Source organism: Manis javanica, chromosome 18 (genome assembly GCF_040802235.1).
Source record: "Manis javanica isolate MJ-LG chromosome 18, MJ_LKY, whole genome shotgun sequence".
Lineage (NCBI taxonomy): Eukaryota > Metazoa > Chordata > Mammalia > Pholidota > Manidae > Manis > Manis javanica.
The window spans coordinates 18,440,415-18,465,055 of NC_133173.1; the positions used below are offsets into that span (position 1 = coordinate 18,440,415).

Sequence of the window (24,641 nt, forward strand, 5' to 3'; positions counted from 1 at the left end):
CTGAAACAATAGCACAGCTCAAAAAAGGCTGCAATGGAGAGAATCTGGGCTGCATTACAGACACGAGAAGCGGCCCCACCAGGAGGAAGCTGTGACAAATGGATTTTCTTTAATTTGAAGTAGGGTCATATAGGGACCCCAGGCAATATGCTGGCATTTCTAGTCTGGACGCTGTACATCTAGGGACTGTGGGGCTTATGCATTTAACTTGTCTCCATCTGGGTCTCCCTCCTGAGAGAGAACAAGTAGCCCCTGGGAGTGTGGAGAGGGCCAGGGGGCCCACCAGGAGAGAGGGGCCGCAGGGTTGGGAGTGAGGATGAGGGGATAGGCCCGCTGCCCCCAGGTGCTGTCTGTCAGATGTTGCTGTCTCTTTACCACCATCACCCACCTCCACCCCAAAACAGTCTGAGGCCCCCAGAACAGAGGTCAGGGTGTCTGACCCACCTCTCCAGCACCCACAGCAGGGAAGCACATCACAGGCCACTTTCAGTGAATGATCACAGCAATGCAAAAACAAGCAGTGAATTCTTGAATACAGAACTGTTGCAGAAAACCAGGAAACCTGGACTGGATCGCTAATGGAAGAACCAAGCAGCACTCAGAGATCTTGGAGGGTTGAGGTTTATTTCACATTGGCAGCCTCAGAGGAGAGTGATCTCCAAAGGTCTGAGCCCCAATTACAGGAGGGCCAAGCCTTTTTATACATTTACTACAAAGCTAAGTGGGCAGTCAGCACACAGAAACTGTTGTAGTAGGAGCTATTCGGTCACTATAGGTGTATTCAGGATGCTAGTTATATTTTAATCCATTTCTGTGAATGTTACCGGAACACCGAATTATAAACTAGTGGGTTTCCATGACTATGATTGACAAGCTGTTCCAAACCATTGAGTCCTGGTGGGGGGGTGGGGGGAGGAGTGGAATACGTTGTTACATTGTTTCAATCTCAAGCACCCAAGCACTTTGTGATTCCTTTATATTGTGGAAGCCTTAACAGAAACTTTGTTTCCTTGACTTTCTTAGCTTTCCTGGCTTCCTACCAGACCCCAGGAGGGGAGGGATTTGAGAACTTTCTGTATATTTCCTCATCAGAACCATCACTACAACAGGAAATACAGAATTGGGTTCCTGGGGGCCTCTGGTCTCGTTTTCATCCGTACAGAACTTTGTTTTATGTGTGTTTCTGTTTAAAGACACCTTATTTAGTATTTGGTGCTGATTCATTAACATTGGAACTTTTGGCCAGCAGCACTGTAACTCATGCCTGGTTGAAGCCTATCTAACACATGTTTTCTCTGTAAGGCCCATTGCAACCTTCTGGCACTTAGGGACACTAGGTGGCATTCCAGCTCTAATGCTTGGGGACCATTTAAAATAGGGAAGCCACCAGAAAAGCATTAAAAATGTGAAAAATGTGGCACTAACTAGAACACAAAAAAGATACTTCTTTACAAGTGTTGTATGCTTATTTACAGTTGAAATAAGAAGGCAACATTGTTTTGCTAGAACTCAGCCGGGTTCTAGCAAATGTGTGTATCTGGTGACCCAAATATTTTGCTGCTCTGCATATATCTACAAATAACCGCATCTCAAGCGTTAATTTGGGGGTTACAAATAAATCTTAGCAAGTAGGTGAATTTGCAAAGATGGAATCGTGAATCATGAAAGTTGCATAAATGTAAACATTGTACATTAAAACACCTTACAACCTGATTAATCATGGATGGCATTGTCCAAATTAATGTATTGGGTTAGCCTCTTTTTCTTTTTTAAGTTAAATTTCATTTCCAGCCTAAATGATGCACTGTAATTTGTTAATCAAAAGTAATTTCATTGAAGGAAAGCTCTAAATGTGAACTAATAGGAATAAGATAGTTCGTAGAATCTGTTTACCCAACTCAAATGACTGCCCAGTCAAGAAGGTTCCTCCTAGAACATAGATCTAAGAAGTGACTCAGGCTTCTTGCTATCCCCGTTCAGATGGCTCTGTGTTCTGCAACAGACTGAGTCTCTTTCCTACCATTTAATTTAACAAGTCTGTCCCAGTTAACCTCTCCCCACTCCACTGAATACCCTTTAAGAGGTCTGTGAAGGGGTTGCCTGGTTGACCTTGTGATTGACCTGCTATTGTGATGGCCCTTGGCTCTGCAGGCACCTCCTCTCCTCCAGACAGACGCTGCTGCCTTCCCATGCTGGTGGGTCTCCCATTCAGCATGATCTCAGATTTGTCTAATGAGGAATTAGTCTAGCCTACTCTCGCCCCAGCCCTGCAGCTGGGCAAGGTGGCATTGCCCTGGAAATTCTGTGGGCCCCCGTGGCTGAGCTGGAGAGAGATCTTCCAGGTGGGAATGAGAAATACTGACTTGCCATTTTCCAGGTAGGGCAGAAGGATGAGTGGAGTGGTGGAGGGATAGAGGGTTTCTGTCTGGGGCCCACCTTCCCCTACCCTTTCCCCTGACGTGTAGTTCACAAGTATAGCCAACATTTTGAAAGTTTGGGTTATGCAACTTCACTTTTACAAGAGACCTATGTTAGTACCAGTTTTTTCAAACAGAAAGAAATCCGAAGATCAAAGAGGATTTTTACTTTTAGGGAAAAAAGTGAAAATAGCCTTCAGCGTTTGTTCTGCAGCAAGCCATTGCAGAGGAGGGCAGCCCCAGCAGCGAGAGGGACCCTACCGCCCTCCCTCCCTGGGAACCCCACTCAGCATCTGGGCATCCAGCCGCCGGAGCTGCGAAGTGTGTCTTGTGAGCATCTGTGCTTTATATTGATCTATTTTGTGCATCCGTTAGCAAGATGTGACCCCAGGTATCAGAAAAGCCTAAGAGAGTTTTTTTTTGGGGGGTCTGGGGACACTAAAAAAATTTTCACATAAATTAGTGGTGATTGCTTCTTCACTTTATGCCATTTTGGCTCAGGAAAGGTTTCATAGGAACTACTTTCAGACAGCAGAGGAGACCTGTACTTGAAAATATTTCTTTGCTGCTGAATGGTATTCCAATGCCATAAGATTCTAAGTGTTGTGATTTGGCAAGTGCCTTGAATTTAGCAAATTGTGACCTTTTCTACATATTTTCAAGATACGAGATGGTATTATGCGTTGGAGAAAACCAGGTCCTAGGCAGTTGTCATGAAGGCCACTGTCTGTTAACACTCCGCTCCCACAGAAGGGAGCTGTGCAAGGACTTGAGGATGAAAGAAGAACATCTCAGTCTTAGTAATTAAGTCTGAAATGTGGTTCAACAGGAAGTGACAAGTCTCTGTCTGCAGAGATCTTTTCAAAGTAGGGCAGCCTCCATAAGCTTAAATATTGCTGGGTCTCCTTTGGAATCTTTTAAGTCCTTGGGTTCCTTTCGGGCCCTAGGAAAATGGCTTTGTGCCCACAGACAACAATTTTAGACTCGAACAGCGGTGGAACGTTTTCAGTTATCTTGGGAACTTTAAGATCTTTCTAAATCCATTTTCTTGATTGAAATACAGCTGAACTGTGTTCATGGGACAAAGATAATCCCTGCATGTGTTTAATCTAAAAAATAAATTGTGTAGCAGTTGACCTGCATTTTTTGTGTTATCTCTGAAATAAGAGTAGGGTAGGAAATAACTTCTCTTTTTTTTTTTCTTTCTTTCTTTCCACTGATGGTTCTTCATTCATCTTCTGCCTTGGAGTTAATCCCTACAAAGTGATGGCTTTTGATATCACTTCTACTTGGAGTTTCTATCTGAAATACAGGAAATTTTCAGCTTAACATCCTAAAACATTTTGAAGCCTTCCCCACCCTCCTCTTTTAAAGGAAATTCAAAAGCCTCCTGACTTGGAATATTAGGTTATGTATTTCAACAGGAACAGTAGACATTAAACGTGGTGAAGACTAACTGCATATGAGAAAGGTCTCAACTAGCTGTCCTTGAGGGGCTGTCCTGGGCTCCTGCCTTCCCCTAGAACTTGCAGAAATGAGGAGGCCAGCAGGCTTGTTACTATGAGCTTACACAGTTAGAGATTTCATGGAAAAACTAATTGTTATAATTAGCCTTGTTCCCTGGGGGTGAGGGCTCCTTGCCCTCAACTGAGGGTGATGCCTTAGCTTTGAAAACCTAATCAAGCTAAGCCCCTAACTCCTGAAGGAACTCTGTGCTGCCCACCCCAAGCCAGCCACCCTGCTGACAGCAGCAGAGTGGCCCCAGTGCATTAGACCAGCCAACCTTTCTAACCTCCAGTGCCTGACGTCCCTTAGCAGAAGTTAAAAGGTCCAGTACAAGAGACTTAATTATTTCACTGGGCATTTAACACTCTCTGGATATTTTTTCACTGGGTGTTGACACTGGGTGCTGGGCACAGGCAGGCGAGGGTGGGGTTTGATTGCAATTTCTTTCACCCTGTTTCTGTACTCGGAAATCCTTGCACCTTGTTGTTAGGATTAAGGTTTCCTTGCTGGGATACCAAGTCTTTTTCTAGGGCAGAGTGATTGCTCCACCTCCCAATTAGCAAATGGTTGGTGGGGCTGAGACAATGTCTTGCCAATGGGTTTCAGCCCCAGGCAAGTTCACTACGGATTCAGTGAGACCAAGGAATGGCAATGGAACATTCTTGGGGTAAAAGGGTTTATACCCAACTTTATTCCCACGGTGGCAGGTCAGCCACTAGAATCCCGTCCACTCAGAGTAAGTCTGCATGTAGCAAGATGGTCTCTGCCTCTGGGCATCTCTGCCCGTGCAGCCGTCCCAGTCTCTGTCCTCAATACTGCCACCACTCCAGCTTCTGCTCTCCTGTAGCCGTGTAGCCCTGCAGCCCTGCAGCCATGCAGCAGCCCAGAGCACTGGACGGAGCTCTATTTTATATAGAGTCAGTAACAATGTATTGCTCACGTGTGTGTGAGCAAGCCGACCAGGGCCAGGTGAGAATCCTGGCCATAGGAACCTTCACTGTCTCCACAGACAGTGTCTTAAACTTTGCTATGGCTTTCAAACAGGAGTTTGAAACATGAGGCTTATTCCTGGGAGCCACACTTAGTGAGTCTTCACACTGTGAGTCCCTTCTCTCTGACTCACCCACCTTGCCTTCTTAGTGCAGGGGACAGGGAATACTTCACCTGGAGATGTCTGTGGGCCCAGCTGGGCTGGAATGCTCTAGAACTTTCTGTTCTGTTCTGCATCTGCCCCAGCAGGGGTCTGCTGACCAGTAAACATAGACAGTAAAATACAGGAGAAGGCAATGAAAGAAGTCAGCACCTCTAAATCAGTTTATGATGCAGGCAAATCATGTTTTCAAATATTTACAGAGGTTCCTAGGGAATTACATCACTGTTTATAACTGTTTTGATTGCTTTTTTATGGCTCAGGCCCTGTAGAGCCAAGAGATATAATTCCTGAGAGATGTCAAACCCATACTTCAAGCCTCCCCTCCTGAGAGGAAAGTTGGGGCATAATGGGAAAAGTGCGCCTCCTAATAAACTGAGCACTGGCTAGCAGTGGGGGATTATTAATGTGCTGCCGGGCAGTGGGAAGTCCTGTCTTCAGTTTACAAGGCATTGGCGTGAGCCACAGTGGCTCAGCATATGTGGGGGGGCCCAGCCTGGATGTGGGAGCAACTCCCATGTGCAGGCTTTGTGTATGCTTTCTCTGTGGAAGTTGTTGGAAAATTCTGGTGGGACTGACTTGTGAATGGTTGGAACTCGGTGCTTGTCTTCTGATTCCATCCCATATGGTGAAACTGCCCTGCACTTGTAAAGAGAACCCCATGCAATCCTATCAGAGGGCAAGAGAGGAAGGGGATCCCAGTCTTCATGCAGGACAGTCGGGGGCCACTCAGCTCCTATCCATCCTCTGCGTCTCTGGTCCAGACACTACATTCTCAACCCGTCCATTTAGCACCAGGGGCCAGTTCTGTCCTGGGCTCCTTGTCCAACTCTTTCCTGGCATCTTGACACCAGTGTGGGTCCCCACAAGCATTCTTGTGAGGCAGTATGACCCAGAAGTGGAGGCAGTGGGCTCTGGAGCCTCAAACCCCAGCTCTGTTTCTCAGTAGCTGTGTGACCTTGGGCATGATCCTTGACCTCTCTCTGGATTAAATAGATTAATGCTTCTAAATGCTCAGACTGGTGCCTACTGTCCAGTGTCCAGCATGCAGTCAGCTCAGGAAATGTTTGCTGTTGTGATTCAGCATCATGACATATTTTCAAGGCCGATTTTGGAAACAAAGTAGTGGGGTTTTAAAGCCTTGCAGAGCCTAGGTGGTTGAGGAAACGAGCTGGCCGAATGCTGCTTGGGGAGAAGCCACCTCCTGGGCACCAAGGGGGGTGCCGATCACTGGGTGTGTCAGCTGAGTCTTCCCAAGAAGCCATTCTAGAAATCTCTCTAAGCAAATTCCAGAATGACGACCTCTTCTGGGCATGTGATAAAACTCAACTAGTAGCATCTGAGAGCGAGACATACGGTGGAAGCTCTTTCTGGGCTATTCCTGGCACACAGGGAAGGCCTGAATCTACTGCCCTCATGTGAGAGAGACTTAGAGCCTCTGGTGCCCAGTACTAAGCTCCTCCCTCCTCTCCCAGGAGCATCCCTGTGGTGCAGACGCTGCGGACCACCACCCTGACCACCGCCTGCGCCGACCGTTCAGACCAGCGTGTGGGCTACCTGGAACACGTGGTGGCTCGTGTCTCTATCTCCCACCCACGCCGAGGAGACCTCCAGATCCACCTGATTTCTCCCTCGGGAACCAAGTCTCAACTTTTGGCTAAGAGGTAAGGCCAGGCTGGTCCAGGGTCGGATCTGGTGCTCACCATGAGGGCCTGTCCAGGCCAAGGTCACAGCCTCCCTGCAAGACACCCTGGGATGAAGGCTCGTTGGTTCCACTAGCTGCTTCCCCTTGGAGACACTGACATGCAGGGCCCACAAACCTGAAAACGAGCTGCCTGAAACAAGGGCTCCAGCACTCCTGGACAACTCGTTTTTAGGCAGTAACGACAGAGGGTTTGTGGTGGTTCTGCTGTGTGGCAGAGTAATTTATGGAATTCCGGCTATGAGTTAATTGCTCTTAGAAGTGCATTGAAGATGATTTTTATCATATTTATTCGACATTTTAAGTGAGAACGTGTATCAAAGGAGCACTATTTTGTCTCCAGAAGCTTGTCCTGCCCTGTCGGGGGTTGTGCTTTAGGACCTGCATAGGCACAGGCCCTGCTCTGCGGGAGTCACAGCTGGGCCTGTGTGGGGTGCTCAGAGGCTGCTTGCTGCTGCATTCTGGACCATGTGCCTAAAAGGGCCCCCGTTTCCCTGGAGCACTGAGAAACAGGCCTGAATTCTGGAGCTTCAGGCAGTTTGCGGAAAGCAATGAGTCATTAGAAACAAGGAGAAGCACTTTGATGCCATTTATGCGACTTGCAGAAACTTGGAGGGAAGGGACTTCCAGGAGCTTGGGGGAAGTTGGGGGGCTGGAAGTAGGTTTCAGAGACAGATTAGCATTTCTAGCTTCTCTTAAAAAATAGAACTGGCAACTGTGTCCACCACCCTCTCATTAAGCACCCTGAGACTGCCCTGCCTGCTGGACTGCGGCCCCCCTCCCTGCTTGCCCTGTGTGAGCCTATTTGACTCCTCAGTTTCCTGCCTGGGGCTGCTGCGTTGCACAGGCTGTAGGACTCAGAAATGGGGGTTGAGTGTAAGCCTCCATTCAGGACCAGGCAGGCTTCGCATGCATTCTTTCTTAAACCCCTTCTACTCCTCCTCTGCTTTGCATAAGACAGAGATTGCTTGCCCTGCAGCAATGTAAGGCAGACACACCTTTGTCTGAGGGAGTGGGGAGGTGTACTGTGCCCCCAACTCCCCAGCAGCTGGCTGGTGGGACAGTGGGCAGCGGGCAGTGGATTTGTCCTTGGTATGCTGGGACCAGCGCAGAGACCAGACCCTGGCTTCACGGGTTTTCAGACTTGGCCACCAACCTCAGCTCCTACTAGGTTCCACCCTCGTAGCACAAGAGCAACACAAGGCATCTCTCCCTCCTGAAGGTAGGCCGAGGCCACACTCTGCCTTTGCTCACAGGAGATAAGCAAGGGTGTGTGCAGTTTGAATGTACCAGCTGGCAAGCTGCAGCTTAATGCTATTTTGCAACCAGGGTTGTTTTTATTATAGTATTATTATTATTATTATAACTTTTAGAGATTTCATCTAAATGCCTGAATTTCTAACATTTCTTTAAAAACTGGAAGCTCTCCAATATGGATCCTCATTTCCTGCACAAACACTAGGCTGTAGCTGGGCAGATGAGTGATTCTACTTCAGTGCCCCATGTCTCTGTCCTGGCACCAGTACTGAGGCCAGGCACAAGTTCCGTGTCTCTGGGCTCTGGTGAAGTCACCCTGCTGGGGCCCCCCAGGCCAGACACCAGGAGGCAACTGAGGTGGTGACCCCTGACCTCAAGGCAGGACCTAGGTGCTGGTGTCAAATGACTTGGGTTGGCAACAGCCATGGTAAAGCTCAGGGGTCAAGGCGATGGACAGCAAGCAAGCAGGGTAGTAGTGCCCTGCAGGACCTCACACCAGCATCACAGCCCAGCTCCTTCACTTCCCGGCTGGGTCCCCACTTCTCTCTATTCCTCACTCTGGGAATGTCATTTTATCCCCGTCACAGTCAGGAATATTGCAAGAACTGATGTGATGATACAGAGGAAAATGCTTGGCACAGCGCCCTTCCTGTCCTGCTTACTTACATCTATCTGTCTACCTGACATGCGGGAACCTTCCAGCATCCCCCGCGCTCCTCCCCCCAGCCCCGCCCACTCTGTTCTCTTTCCCTTCCCCCAGCCATCCTTCTGCTCAGGCCCAGTGCTGGAGCCCCTGGGATGGCAGAGCGCAGGTCCTGTGGATTCATTTGGCTCATTACTACCCATTTGCTGGGAGTTGCTGTACTTGTGCCACCAAGACCTTCACATGTGCCCCGAGGCCCTTGGGCAGTCCCCTGAGTCTTGGGAAGTTGTTCTTTCCCAAGTCACAGATTATGTGATTATACGATGAGTTTGTGATTTAGGATCTATTACCCTCCACTTTATTTCACATCGTGCTTAATTCGGCAGCTTTTTCAGGTTGCCAGATTTTCTTCACCAGGAGTAAGTTGACATTCTAAGTGCTTCAGACAGTTTGTCTTTGTCCTCTGCCCAGGGCGTTGGATTCAGTTTGGCATTGTGTAAAAATTAGCTTTGACCTTTGCAGTTTCTTCAAAGAGAGTACAGGGTGCCCCCCCTTCTCACTCTTCTCTGTGCAAAGAATGGTCCCTTGATAGACAATTTCATTCATCAGCTGTTCAGAGCACCCCCAAATGGGGAACTGAGGCTTATATCACACAAAACATATGTATCTGAATTTCTAATGAGCAGTAAAGAATATGGGGATGCAGGACATGAGTTGGAGACCTCTTAAATACCTGTTAAAAAAAAAGTTGTTCCAAAGTAGAGATGGAAAATCAGACTGGGAAGGAAGAGGAAAAGATAACAACATGGAATAGTTTTTTCTAAGGAGAGAAAACTGAGGGGGGCCCTCAGTGTTGGAAAGAGAGTGCCCATGAGCTGCTGCCTGTTTCTGCTCAAACCAAACATGAGCAAAGCGGCCAGAGCTGAAATCCCAAGAAAGACCATCAGGTCTGGAAGAACCAAGAGAGGCTCTGCAGGACCTGCCAGGGGAGGTCGCCGGCCGGAGGGAGCTTCTGTTCCTCCCCACCCTCGCCAGCCACCTCCCAACCAGTTAAGCCCTGGAGATAATGGAACAGTACTTTTCCCACAAGTTTGGGTAGTTGTACGTTTTTCCTTCTTTCTGTTCTGGAGGACAGCACCAGAGCTGGCTCTAAGACAAGCGTGCAAGTTTCATTCATACCACAAACCAGGGTTTTTGAAAGGCTTCCTTTGTGATGCCCTTGTTTCTTAAGTAAAAGAATCCTGAGGCCCAGTCTTTGTCTGCTTATATGTGTTCAGGCATTGGCGTCCTGAGCTCCGTAGGATTGCTCTGGGGTGGGAAGGGACCAAGCACATTCTGAAGGAACATGGGGATGGAGGGCATGGGTTGGAGATCTCTTAAATACCTGCTGGTGATGGAAAGACGAACAGGAGTCAGAATGCGGTTCCAGCCCAGCTGGTTCCTGGCTGTTTGACCTGTATAGCAAATCACTACACCTGCATCTCTCCCTGTGTAAGTTAGGATGGGATGGAGGAGACCACCACTGACTTGCCTGCCTCTCAAAGTGTCTAGGAGACCCAGTGAGATAATGGAGGTGAGCCTGCTGTCCAGTGCTGTGTCATAACGCAAGTCACCCTTTCAGCAGCCCCTTCGCATCAGCTGGGGCCAGGCCTCTACCCTGTTCTCACACCTGCTGTCCTTGAGGCACTGTTCAGCAGATCGTACAGTCACCTGAGGAATTCTGAGGCAAGACAGAGCCTCTCTTGAACTTGTCCCCCATCCCCAACCACTTTCAGGACCCCCGTTTTCTAACCCTAGGTCTCCAATTGCAGATTGCTGGATCATTCCAACGAAGGGTTTACAAACTGGGAGTTCATGACTGTGCACTGCTGGGGAGAAAAGGCTGAGGGGGAATGGACCTTGGAAATCCAAGACATGCCATCCCAGGTCCGCAACCCAGAGAAACAAGGTCAGTAGCTCTCAGGAATTTCATGACCACTTCTGTATTTCAACCCTTTTGTTAACTATGGATTTTTATTTAATTTCAGTGTCTCTGGTAATTCTTTTTTTTTTTTTTCAATAGAGGTAAAATGCACATAATACAAACTTCATCATTCATAATTAACTGGCTTTTTAGTACATTCACAATGTTATACAACCATCACCACTACCTAATTCCAGAACCTTTTCATCACTCCAAGGGGAAATCCCATACCCATCTGTGTTCCACAGTGGCTAGACCATTTTATATTCCTAGCACATATATATGAAGGTTTTAATTTCTCTGCATTCTCATCAACACTTGCTATTTCCATTTTTTAAAAATTATAGCCATCCTAGTGGGTGTGAAGTGGTGTATCCCTGTGGCTTTAATTTGCATTTCCCCAATGGCCAGTGATGCTGGGAATCTTTTCATGTGCTTAGTGGCCATTTTTATATCTTCATTGGAGAAATGTCTCTTTAAGTCTTTTGTCCATTTAAAAATTGAGTGGTTTCCCTTTTATTATTAAGTTATAAGAGTTCCTTAAGTATCCTGGGTACTAGATCCTTATCAGATACATGGTTTGCAAACTTTTTCCTCCCATTTTGCGGGTTCTTTCACTTAATCAATACTGTCTTTGATGTACACAAGTTAATTTTGCTGAAATTTCAGTTTATTTTTTCTTTTGTTGCTTGTGCTTTTCATGTCATATTTAAGAAACCATTATCTGATCTGAGGTCACAAAGGTTGAAACTTATGTTCTCCTCTTTTTTTAATATAATTTATAGGTTTTACAGTTTTAACTCTTAGTTTAGGACTTTGATCCATTTTGAATTCATTTTTTTGTAGAGTGTTAGGTAAAAGCCTAAATTCATTGTTTTGCATACAGCTATCCAGTTGTTCTGAGACTGTTGGTTAAAAAGACTATTATTTCCCTCATTTATTAAATGATTTTGGCATCCTTGTGTCATAGATTGTCCATGGATGTATGAGTTTATTTCTGGACTCTCAGATCTGTCCCTACCTATGCCAGTATCACCCTGGTTTGGTCACTGTAGCTTTGTATATATTTTGAAATAGGGCACTAGGAGTCCTCCAATTTTGTTCTTCCTTTTCAAAATTGTTTTGGCTATTTGAGGTCACTTACAATTCCATATGGATTATAGGATCAGCTTGTATCAATCTCTGGAATAAAGGTTGGAATTCTGACAGGGATTTCATGGACTCTATAGGTCAGTTTGGGGAGTATTGCCATCTTAGCAGTACTGAATTTTCTGATCCATGAATAGGGGTGTATTCCCATTTATTTAGATTCTCTAACTTTTTCAGCATTGTTCTGTAGTGTTTGGTACACCTGCCTTATACTTCCTTGGTGAGATTTGTTCCTAAGTACTTTTATTCTTTTCAATGCTGTTGTAAGTGGGATGGTTTTCTTGATTTTGCTTTCAGGTTATTTGTTTCTCTGGTAATTTTACAACCTTTCATACCTCTCCATTTGGTTAATAATCATTTATTTAACTGGTTCTTTACTGAACTTCTACTATGAGCCAGGCATGGACCTAGGTGGCAGGGCTGCAGTAGGGAAGAGAATGAGAATGAGCATCATGTCTCGTTCGGTAGGCACCCACAAGGGCTCTGCGGTCTTCCCGTAGCTCTCTGCCGCACCTGTGGTGATGTCCGTGGACCACACTCCAATCTAGCTTTTCTGGGGGAGCTTCCCAGAGGTTTGCGGGCGCTGCTGTACTGTTTCCCACAGTCTGCTTCATCATCCTAGAACCTTCCCCTGCCCTGGCCTCTTTCTGATTTTCTGTGAAACACAGTTTGGAGGGATTTTTTTTTTTCCCAGAGAGAATAAAAGGGCACTGATTTGTCTTATGTAGAAAATTAACCTTAAATCATCATCTATAAGGTTTCCCTGCCCCCAGAAAAAAAGTCACTTTTTTACCTTGACAATAACAAATAACTTGTGCAAAAATGATACTGTAACAAAGTCGAGAAATATAAAAATGTAAAATTTTAGATCACTTGAAATCCGTGTATTGTAAAAGTAGAAACTCCTAAATTCTTCTAAAAGCCCCAAAGTATACTGGCCTACTGTTAAAAGTAAGGGGTTGACTTCTCATGCTAAGTGCACAGGCAGGCATTCCTTGCTCCCCAGGCACAAGACAGCGTCAGAACACCGGCGCCCACTGCTGCCTGCGTGGGAGGCTGGCTCTAGGAGGCTGGCAGTTGCATCCACGCGGATGGAATGCATCCGTGGATCTGTGCAAACACACGATGCAGCTTGTCCGTCTGCAGCTGAGGCCCACGTCTATAGTGGGGAATTGCATGCACATCATCATGATTCTGGGAAGTGTTTACATTTCTAAGAACTTTGCGGTCCAGAGTCCCCCTCTGGACCTCATTGTCCTCAGCTATGAAATGGAGCCGAGCTAGATGCTGTCTCTGAAGCAGTGGCCCCTGTGGCATGTCACATGCTGGAAGGGGATTCGCTGGCCTGAGGTTACCCCCTTCCCTTTCTCTAGTCTGCCCAGATCTCACTTCTCTTCCAGACCTGGATGGAGACATCCTCCTCCTGCAGGGGTGGGATGGGTGGGGAGCAGGCAGGCACCTAGGAGGCACCCAGACCCGCTAGGCCAGTGCTTTCTCTGGGAGGATTATCAACATGCAGGTGTTAATGCTGTGTGTCTGGTTGTGCCCAAGATCCTGCAAGACCGGCTGTACTATGCTTTGGGGAACATTGAGAGATTGGTGGGGAGCCACTGAGGGATTTACAGCAGAGAAGAGAGATGATCTGAGGTTCATGTTGACAGGCTCATTCTGCCAGCTTGGCCAGCACAGACTGACATGTGGTGGAGGGGGGAGGGGCAGAGGCAGGGAGGCCAGTTAAGAGGCCATTCCAATATGAGTGACAGTGACTTGGGGGCATTTAAAGTGGTCAGATTCCAAAAGTCGGGTTTGGAGGATCTGCTGCCGGGTCAGATGTGGACTGGGAGAGAAGAGAGAGAGCTTTTGGCCTGTGCAGTAGAAGAATGGGGCTGCGGTTTCCTAGACCTGGAACATGGCAGGGGGAGCGGGTGCTGGAAAGTTGATCAGGAGCTCAGTGGGGGCTGGTTAAATTGAAGGTGCCCAAGGCAGGTCCGGGGAGATGTGTGCCTGGAGGTCCAGGGAGGGTGGGACTGGAAATACACACGTACGTGTTTTCATCAAACAGCTGGTATGGAAAGGCACAAGTGTGGACAAGCTGGCTGCAAGGGCAGTGGGGCACCCTGAACCCTCCTGGGTGTGGGCAGTGAGAGGAAGTCTCGTTACGTACATAAAAATGATTTCATGGGGGCAGGTACAAAGCTGTGGGGTCACTTGGGTACCACAGCACAGGCCATGCATCTTCCCCGCACCCTGCCTGCCACCTCGGCTCCCACTCCTGCTTGCACAGCACTCGCCAGCTCTGTGCTCACCTTTCACACTGATCTTTGCTCTCTGGAGCCTTGTCTTTGGGCTCCTGCCATGCCCCCAGTACCTGTATGGGTCCTCATAGGTGCCGAGTAGGTGTTTTGTTGCTGAATGAGCACAGGTGGAACTTTTCATGTCAACACATGACCAGATGCTGTGCACACTGCAGAGGACACATGCTTAGTGATCAATACAAGGGGTACTTCCAGAGGTTGGCCCTGAATTACATCCTGAAACAGGCCAGTGTCCACCCCCGGATATGGTTAGACCCAGGGTCTAGTTGAGACAGGAAAAGGATAAACATCTCCTGGTGTCTACTGGCTCTGACCTTCTGTGACTCACTGGAATTTGGGGGAATGGGATACACTGTCACAGAGAGGGTGCCCATTTCTGCAGCAGCTCCTGCAGTGGCTTAGCCTGAGATTTACTTTGCAGAGAGCTGCTGTGCCTGAGGTGGTCTTTGCAGAAACAAGGTCAGGCAAGTGGCCTGCCACTGTTGATGGGCACTAAGCCTATCTTCCTGTGCAAGGCAACACGGGTCCCTCTCTTGTCACTGCATGCTCAGCACATCCAGGCATTGTGCCTCCTCCCCAGCACAAGACGGAGTCAGGGTCGCGCCACCAGCATCTCTCCAGGGAGGTAGGAGAGAGGGGAAGAAAAAAGAATGAGAACTATCTTACATCCAGTCTGCCTTTCAAAGCAGGCCAATCCCCAACACTGCCGTGTTCAGGTCAGGCTGGTGATGCCTGCTGGGGACCTCAATCCGGGAAGGTGACACCTGGTGACTGAGGTTTCCCACTGTCTCTGGTATTCTGGATCCCAAGGGAAATGCAGGCCAGGAGCTGCCCTCTCAGCTTTGCTTGTGCCGAGGGTGTGATTGACCCCACTGGGTATGTCCTTCCCTCCCTGGTTGTGTGGTCAGGGTGGCCCCTAGCGACCAGGTCACTGCCGGCCTCGGTGCCAGGAATAGTGCCCAAAATAGCAAACAAAAAGGCACTGAACCCAGAAAAAACAGCACCCTTGTCATTTCCTCTACAGTGATTCTGAGAACCTGTTCTTGGGGCGAGGCACTGCATTTCCGTGTTGTTCATTTCAACCTCCCTCAAATCTCTGCAACTTAATTGCTTAAAAAAAAACAAAAAACAAAACCAACTCAGTTTCAATGGTGTGCTGTGTAAAAATACTTGAAGATACCAGCTAAGCCCTAGGAGTTACTAAGTAATTAAATCATCTGAATGATATGCTGCTAGCTCAGATAATATTCATGTCCTGTCAAATTGCACTTGGTTTACGCCATTAGTTTCAAAACTAGTTTTAAAAAACTAAGTAGCAGATTAGTCATCAGTTTTCCTCTTTAGCTCCTGGGCCAAAGGAAGCGTGCGTTTTCTCCCAGGATCACTCTCCTCCGGGAGACAAGTTAGGATTGGAACTAAGTGCACATCCTGTTTTACAGCTGTGTTGCATTTGTGAGTGGCTTTTCATTCATTCCTGCATCCAGCACATGTTTACTGAGCTCTAATCAGTGCCACATCTAGGGACACAAGGACCCTGCCCCTCACTGGGAAAGCAGGCTTGGGTCCAAGTGTGGGAGTGAGGGCTGGGGCAGGGAGCCTGGCATCCGGGGTGGGTGCATGAGCCCAGCAGCCATAGAGAGCCTGTAAGGCCTGAGATGGGTCGCTGGTGACAGTGTAGTCAGAGCAGAGTAAAGGTCCCAAAGTAAAGTTTAGAGAAGTATGGCTGCATTTTAGAAAGTTTCCATCTAGAATGCTCAGTGTTTTAAGTTAGGCTTTCTGAATGCAGAAAGTTTCAGTCTCTGGGAAAACTGCGTGCTTCATTCTGCATCTGGCATGGAATAGGCCCGGGATCAGCCCCTCTTGCCTCCACCTTTCCCAAATCTCCATGCCTTAGTCGGTTCAGGCTGCTATACCAAAGTGCTGTAGATGGGGTGGCAACAGAAATCTCTCTTACAGTTCTGGAGGCTGAGAAGGCTGCCAGCATGATCAGATTCTGCTTGTAGATGGTTGTAGATGGCTGCCTTCTTCTCCTTCTATCCTCACATGGCCAAAGGAGAGCAAGCTAACTCTCTGGGGTACCTTTATCAGGGTGCTAATCCTATTCATGAAGGCTCCACCCTCCAGACCTAATCACCTCCCAGAGGCCCCACCTCCTGACATCATCACATGTGGGGGGAGGTTTCAGCATGTGAATGTTGGGAAGCAGGAACGTTTGGTCCCTAATAACACTGGGCCTCAGTGCTTGGCCTCCTCTCCTGCAAGATGAGACTGAACACACGTTCCTCAGGGGTTATGTGGAAGGTGATGACACAAGTAATTGAGGGTAGGGGTCCCCCCACCCTTTCTTCCCCACCTCAGAGCCCCACTTGGTGGTCACACCTGGGGCACTAGGCAGAGCCCGTGCACCTGGACCACTCAGGCCAGACTCCCTGCCCGGGTGGGCATCCTGCTCAACCCCCAGGGCCAGGGAAGGGCCCAGCACCCGCTCATGGCCTGGAGTCCCTGCAGCACCCTGATACATGTGGTACCGTGGCTCCTCCCCTGCTCAGCTGGGATGAGGCCTGGCTTTGAACTGCCCCAGAGAGGTCTTTGTTCATTCACTCAGCACATGCTGACTTAGACTGCACACCTGCTGCATGCCAGGTCTGCTAGGGCATACGTCATTCTGCACCCGCATTCCGCCCCAGGGACCCAGCACAGTGCCCTGCAGGAGAGCTCAGCCAGGGCTGTGGTTTGTGTCTTTGTGGGGCTCAGACTTCCTTTGTAATCACAAACTCACCTGAATAGCTAGGGCACCTCCCACCATCTTCCCCTGCCAGGAGGAGGTGTGAGGCATCAGCTGTAAATGGCAAACATAATCAAGCATGTTTTCCAATCCTCCTCTGTAATGGATACCATGTATCTTATTTCATGGCCCCAGTGGGCTTTAGTTTTACGTACTTGGTATTCACACAGTAATAAATAAACTGCCTGAGAGAAGTGATGGCATTTTAAAAACTTCTGTGTCTTTCTCTTGAACTCAGAGAATTCACTTTTTCTCCCTGATTAGAATTTCTCATTTTTCTCTAATCCTCCCTCTGTTTCTAAAAGAACAGCAACCCACATGTGCCAGGCTTTTCTTGGTTTTATCAGCATTTCAGATTCCCACTGGTGTAGGGAAGAAGTCAAATTTATCAAAGGAACAAAAGAAGAATAGGATGACAATTAGTGCTTATTATGTATTTTTCACTAGGTGCTGGGTGTAATTTTATCTTATTAAAAATCAGTATAGACTCAGGGTGTCTTAAACAGAGTGATAGCTGTTAATAAGGAGTTAAAGCTTATGAAAAAAATTCTTATTGCCAGTGATACATACTATCATATTTACAAGTGAAGTGTTAATGATGTCTGGGATTTGCTTTCAAGTCCTCTGGGAGGCGTGGGGTGAGGGAGTGGAGTGGCGAGGAGGGGATGGAGGAAAAAACATTGGCGAAACAATGATTGTCGGGATTGCGTGCTGGGGACATAGGGATTCATTGTGCTGTGTCCTCTATTTTGTGTTTTCTTGAAAATCTCCATCATGAGAAGTTTTAAAAAACACATTTCTTCCAAAGAGGTCAGAATGAAAATCTCTCATAGAGATTTAGATTGCACAATTAAATAAAATAGCATACAGATACAGTTGCTTTAGAGGACATATACCTCAATTCTACATATGTGTGTGAGAAAATAAACATGTTCAGTGGGCCACTGAAGAACTGGTTTCTTGGGACTAGTTGACTGGGGCTTTCTTACCTCCAGACAGTCAATCTTAAATTTAGGAATAAGGCAGAGTACCAAACTCTGCGTGTGTGTGTGTGTGTGTGTGTGTGTGTGTGTGTGTGTGTGTGTGCACATGCATTTATGGATGGGAGTAGGTATTAGGTATAAGTATATATATATATATATATATATATATATATATATATATATATGTGAGCATGGGGGTATGTATGCATCTGTAGGTATATGTATACACATGCATGTATATATGTGGGTACTATATATATATATATAAATGTGTGTGCACATATGCCTTCATGGATAGGAGTAGGTATTAGGTGTATCTTTGTGTGTGTGTATGTGGATACATATGTATCTGTGTGTATATGTGGACATGTGTACCCATATCTTGTGTATATGTGGGTATGTGTGTGTGCGTGTGTGAGTGTAGGTGGGTACATATGTGTGTGTGTATTTGATTGTTTTTAAAGAACCAGCATAGCATAGAGGCTGAGCTGTGGAGCCAGCCAGCTCAGCAGATCCACATCCTGCCACTTGCCAGCAATGGTGCTGGTCAGGTCATTTCCATTATCTGAGCCTTGAGTCCCCCTTCTGCATAGAGCATTTTCCCTTTTGGGAGAATTGATTTGAACCGTCATGTTAAGTGCTTAGAGTTATTATTAACATGACTCCTCACAGCGATCATATTGTGAATGTTTTTATCTTCATTTTGTGGAGAGGAAGCTGGTTCCCAGCTCCGTCTAAGAGCTGACTGAGCTCACCCAGCCATCTGGGCACAGCCTGGAGTCAGGTGTGTCCCTTCTAATGGCAGCCAGGCCTCACACTGGCTCCAGCCCATGCGGTGAGCCCTCCCAGGCACGTCCGTGGCAGAGCAGGCAGCCCTGAGGTGATGTTATTCTGTTTAGCCCTGTGGCTGATGGTTTTCACGTGTCTGGCTTTAGGATATTTTTGGCTGGATTTTTTGCTTAAAGTGTTATAATTAGAAGATACAGATCAAATGAAATATTAAAGACTAATAGGTGCCTTGTATGCAGAGCATGTGCTGTGTGCTAGGATCAGGATTCTTAGTAAGTGTTTCTCCTGAGAAGCTGCTCACCTAGGTTGAAATTTGAGACAAGATATGACTTGAGACCTTGGTTTGGCCAGTAGGTGTGGGTGCAGCCCTTTATTTTTTTTTAAACCACCTGAGCACAATAGGCACTTAGAATAGATGGTTATTGATTTTAAGGGTTTTTCCTATGTACTGTGTTCCTGGCTTCACTATCATCAAGATAGCCATTCTTTACAAATTTTAACACAATCCCAGTCAATATCACCATGAAATTAAGGGGGTGAGAGGTGCTTGACTGAATGATTATAAAGCTTATCTGGAAAAGTGAGCACAGAAAGTAGAAATTCTGAAAAAATAAACTGCAGATATTAAACATAATTGGAATCTATAATAATTAAAATGGTATGGCCCTCATGCTAGCATAGACACATAAGTCAGGGAGATCAGAATAGGCAGTCCACAAGTAGAACCATATAGATACACTAAGTGCAGCATTTCAAATTGGAGGGGAAAGGATGAAGTATTGATAAAAGCTATTAACAACTGGCCAACCATTTGGAAAGGAAATCATTATTTTGGAAGATTTGTACATGTAAATTAGAAACTGCTGTCTGGCACAAATACCATAAAATTAGAAAAATATTTATAAAATATTTTGTACAAATTCTAGTAATTCACAGATGGTCTTTTTCACTTCTTGCTAGTCGAAGGGTTACAAACTTTTTCTGTAAAGGGCCAGACAGTTAATATGTTAGGATTTCTGGTCACTGTAATCACTGTTCAACACTGCATTATAGTGTGAAAACAGCCATAGAAAATCTATTAATGATTGGGTGTACCATGTTCTAACATAACTTTACAAAATAGGTGATGGGTCTGGCCACCTGCCATAGCCTATTTTCATGTTCCAGTTGAATTGAGTGCTCTATTACCTGGTAATTAAGAAGCCTGTTTATTTGTGTGTTATTTAAGGCAGCCTATCCCATCCCTATTTTCCCACCCATGGACCCATATTATCCTATGTGCTGATAAATATTTAACACCAGTGCTCCAGGGAAACCTGTGTATGTGTGTGTATATATAAAATTATGTCTGTATATATATATATATCACATAAGTTTATTATAAGTTTCATTAATACAAAGTATGTATAGCACATAATTTACAAATAATAATAAAATATCCACTATTCATATTAAATTTCATATAGCCAATTGATTCTCAGAGAATACTTTCATTGATTTTTGCCAAAGTCTTGTGTCTATAGCCAACCTATGGTTACAGTTGATGAACAACTGTCTTTCCAACATAAATATAGGTCAGAACTTTATTTGTCAGAGACATGAGCAACTTCTTTGCTAAATTGGATGATAGTTTTCAAATATTGGAAGCATATTTCCTCAATTTTTTAATGCTGTTTCCAATGTGGTGGCTACAGACATAACACACTTTTAAGTTTAATTTGCATTATTAACATTTTCTATATCATTTTCTTAAGTCTAGAAAATCAACAAGAAATCAAGACTTTATTTATAGTGTTTGTGAATTTCCATGTACAAATGCTCACACTGTGGCTGATTTCAAGCTACCAACATGACGTCACTGAAAGCCGAGTTGGGAGGAGATAGGCAGTAGCCACCAGTAGATAGTATTTCCATTGTATGAGTTGAATAGATGTAAATAACCCCAAGGCATACATAATGATAAAATATAGTAAAATAATTAGGCAGTGATGATTTTTGAGTATTTGTTACCTTCATTTCCAATATAATTGATTTCATTGTAAGTTTATATAATTTATTTTTAAAAACAGCTATGTTTAACAGTCAGCTCACAGATTTCCTTGAAAATGTTAACAATAAGCTCTATTAAGTCAATGTGAACTGGCCTCACTGCATATTCAGAATCATATAGGTATAGGACTAGTTTTTCTTTTGGGGTGACTGTACTTGAAGGGGGATGATTCAGTGTATGACCAAGACTCAGACCTAACATACCCCCACCCCACCCAGACTCCTCTTTATCTCAACAAAGCCAGCCCATCGCCAAGTAGGGCCTTGGTCTCTCCCCTGTGTCCCCCAGTACTAGACATCACAATCTGGAGCTCTTTCCAGGCCCAGTGAGAGCAGTGAAGACCAGTTTAACTGCTAGTTAATAAATCAGTTATTTTCTTGTCTAAACATTGCTAATCAGTGAACAGTTCTCATCTGAATTCTCAATATTCTAAAAAGTCATTTTTCCAAGGGGAAAATTTTTAAAAACAAACATGGTATTTAAAAATTCAAATACACAGGCAGACCCCCCTTTTTATCTCTAATATCTCAACCCCTGTTGTTAGATGGCTGCAAACAGAGTTTTATAATGTGTTGCAGCCTTCATATATAAAGAGTGCTTACAAATCACTAACATGCAAAAGTAAATTAGAAAAATATGCTAGAATATTACATTAGAAAATATGCACTAGAAAAATAGGCAAAGAACCTGAAAAAGCAATCCATAGAGAAAAAATATAAATAACCAGTAAATGAAAGACATACAATTTTTGTAGTGATTAAAGGAAATATAAATTAAAACACAAGAAAGTAAATTTCATGATAGCAAACCAATAAGCAGAAGTTCCAGAGAGTACAAAACAAGTAACAGTATGTGCATTGTGTTCTGCACTTGGGGCCACAGTGCGATTTTTTTTTTTATTGGTAACGTTAGACTTTCATTTTTTTTTTTTTAAGTATCAGTGGTATACAATATTATGAAGCTGAACAACATTGTGGTTTCAGTATTCACCCATATTATCAAGTCTTCACTCCCCCACTGCAGTCACTGTCTATCAACATAGTAAGATGCTAGAGTCATTACTTGTCTCCTCTGTCCTGTACTGCCTTCCCTGTGACTTACCTATATTGTGACTGCTAATTATAGTGCCCCTTAATCCCCTTATCCCTCCCTCCCCACGCACCCTACCCAACCCCTTCCCTTTGGTAACCGCTAGTCTCTTCTTGGAGTGCCACAGTGTGACTTGATGAAAAGAGCATGAATGTAGAGATAGAAAGCCTGGGTCCCAATGCTGGCTCCACCAGTTACTGGCTGGGAGACCTTGTGAGTAATAATCATTTCCTCATGGGCGTGTTGTGAGCACCTGACGCAAGTGAACACCTGGTAGGTTGTCCTGGAAGCTTAGATCCCTCCCCCACCTCTTCTCACCTGCCTTCTACAAGTGTAGGTCCTAACCACAGCCTTTGGGTGCTGGTCCATTTGCCCTCTGGGAAAGTTCTCTAGAGATAACTGGTGTAGACTTGCCTCAACACCTTTGAGAAAGACTAGATTGGCTGTGATTCTGGAGAACCCAGGAATTTGGAAACAACAGAATCCAGGGTTGCTAAGGACAGACTGGACAGAATGGACCTAAGCCAGCAGGTATATTTCTATTCCTTCTTTTTCTTAAGCAATATTTTTTTCCCAGCAGAAGAAACAAAAATTTGCTAACCACCAGCATGGTTCGGGAACTGCTGTGAAGACGTCACGCCACAAGCTGCCCTGGCTTTTCAGTGGCTTTGGTGTGCACATGGCTCATTCCCCAGGGTCAGACCTGGTTCAGAAATTGCCACTTGTCTTGGCTTTCTTTAGAAATCCGCCCAGGACACCTGACTCTACTGCTTGGAATCCCATCTTTGGTTCTCTCTTTCCCGCAAACCTGAAAGCTGAAGCTGGGGCAGGATCAGAGGTTCAGGCAGAATTTTAGTGCATTTGCCAAAACTTGCAGAGTAAGCTGGAGGGGCACAGGTAAGCTATAAAGTTCAAACCTGAACCACATTTAAGTCCACTGAGAGGAGAAAGTGGGTGGCAGGAGGCTGCTGCCTACATTGAAGGCATGCACAGGATTTGGGTGTTCACCCTGTTTTGGGTGAGCCCAGAGCCAAGTGTCTGGTGGGTGTGGTCTGAGTTCCAACTAGGCCACTTACACAGACACTCAATCTCTGTTCCTACAAATGTATGCTGGGAATGATACTTCATGAGACTTCTTAAAGGTTTCAGGAGTATGATCTCTCTTTGACCACAGTGCCTAAAATATTAAAAGCACCAATAAATATTTCTTGGTGTTAAACTATCTTGGAACTCATCACATGTGTCACTTTCAGGTATCAAATTCTGCAACTCTGCCTTTTACTATTATGTCTTACAAAGGTGCAATGCTCACTTGAATGGATGACTAAAGAAAGCCCAGGAAAATAGGTTCTTTGCAAATATTACTTATGATAGTTTCTACCTTCTACTCCAGTCACATATATTGATTACATTTTACTCCATACATGTCATACTGTACCTGTTACATCGCTCCCCAGATTGGCTCAGACCAGCTGCCCTTGGACCTCGCCTCCTGCCCAGTGGAGAGGCCTGGCTCCCAAATCCAAATCATCTCCTCCACTCCAGCAGTCTCCCCCAAACCCACCCTCCTCTTCCCCCCTGCCCCCTCTCCCCCACCAAGGTGAAGGCCAGCCTAGGGCACCAGTGCCCTTGTTCCCACACTGGTGGGAGCTGTAGTGGCTCCAGGGGGTCAGGTGAAACCCAGCAGGACCTGGCGAGGCCGTGGCTTTTCTCTTCACTTGCAGGAGCTGTACTGGGCCTCCCCAGCATCTGGCTGCTCGGAGCGGGCAGATGGCACAACCCAGAAGCGCATGGGAGGTTTGCCCAGTGAGAGACAGGAGGGAGGTAAAACTCATGCCTTTCCCAGCAGACCCACAAGGCCTATTTGGCAGGGGTCCCTGGCTAAGCACCCTGCCATTCTGTTGTGAAGTTGCAGCCAGCTTGGTGTTTGTTCCCCTCCACCTTACCTACCCTGCCCTTTCCCCCCTCACTCGTGTAGCCCTGGGATTAACCTCCCACTAAAGCCTCAGCCCAGGGACTTTGCCTTGGTTTCTAAGGAACATGGGCTAAAGCACATTTCAGGTGGCAGACTGAACATGAGTGTCAGTCATCTCTATGGAATGTTAGAGAGGTATGTAGATAATCGAGGGCTCCTATATGGAACTGGTCCGTTGTGATTCAGCCGTCAGCCGGCAAAGCTTGCCTTTGGAAGTGCAGGACTAGGTCTTCCTGGGCTCTTCCCCAGTGCTCAGCACTGTTGATGAGCAGTTGTTGACTGACTGAATCAGAGAATGTGCATGCAATCCTGAGGCTTGTTTTAATCAAGAACTCATATAATTTCAGTCATTTTAATCAACTCTGTTTTTGGCTGTGCATTCTCAGTAAAATATTTAATAATCAGTTAAAAGTGGAAGAAATAGTCTCTCCTATGTGACTGGTTTTTCCCTTTTTCATCATAAAAACTCCCATGCTTTCTTTATTTCCTTTCAGTAGCCCTTTCATACATTTCTCTTTCCGTAAGAGCATAGCTGTTCTCATTTTATTGTTAGTTTTATTGACTTATATTTATTGACATCTGCTTGAGCTAATCTTCACTTCAAGGTAAGAGTTGAAATTTTCCAATCTGTGATCGACAGCTCCATCTACTACTGGCAGCTAGAAAGAAAATCAGATTTAAAGCACATGCCTACTGTGTTGGCTTTCAAGTTTGTCATTAAACTCACTTCTGGAAAATGTGATTATAGAATATCCGTCCCACTTCGCTAGAAATAGAATGAAGGTGAGGTTTCCAAACTGTCACCCTATTTCCAACGCTTGGCCAAAAGTTCCGCTTCTCAACCCCTTTGCTTCAATATTATCCTGTC

At 45.8% G+C, this 24,641-nt stretch overlaps 1 protein-coding gene across 2 annotated transcripts in view; it reads left to right on the top strand.

Annotated features, from left to right (window-relative positions):
• PCSK6 (proprotein convertase subtilisin/kexin type 6) overlaps positions 1-24,641 on the top strand; it is a 213,981-nt gene that overhangs the window by 137,554 nt on the left and 51,786 nt on the right. For both annotated transcript variants that reach the window (XM_073227152.1, XM_037000565.2), the window contains exons 12-13: positions 6,549-6,737; positions 10,487-10,623. In XM_073227152.1, coding sequence (XP_073083253.1) covers positions 6,549-6,737; positions 10,487-10,623 — 326 coding nt within the window. The remainder of the gene's footprint in view (positions 1-6,548; positions 6,738-10,486; positions 10,624-24,641) is intronic.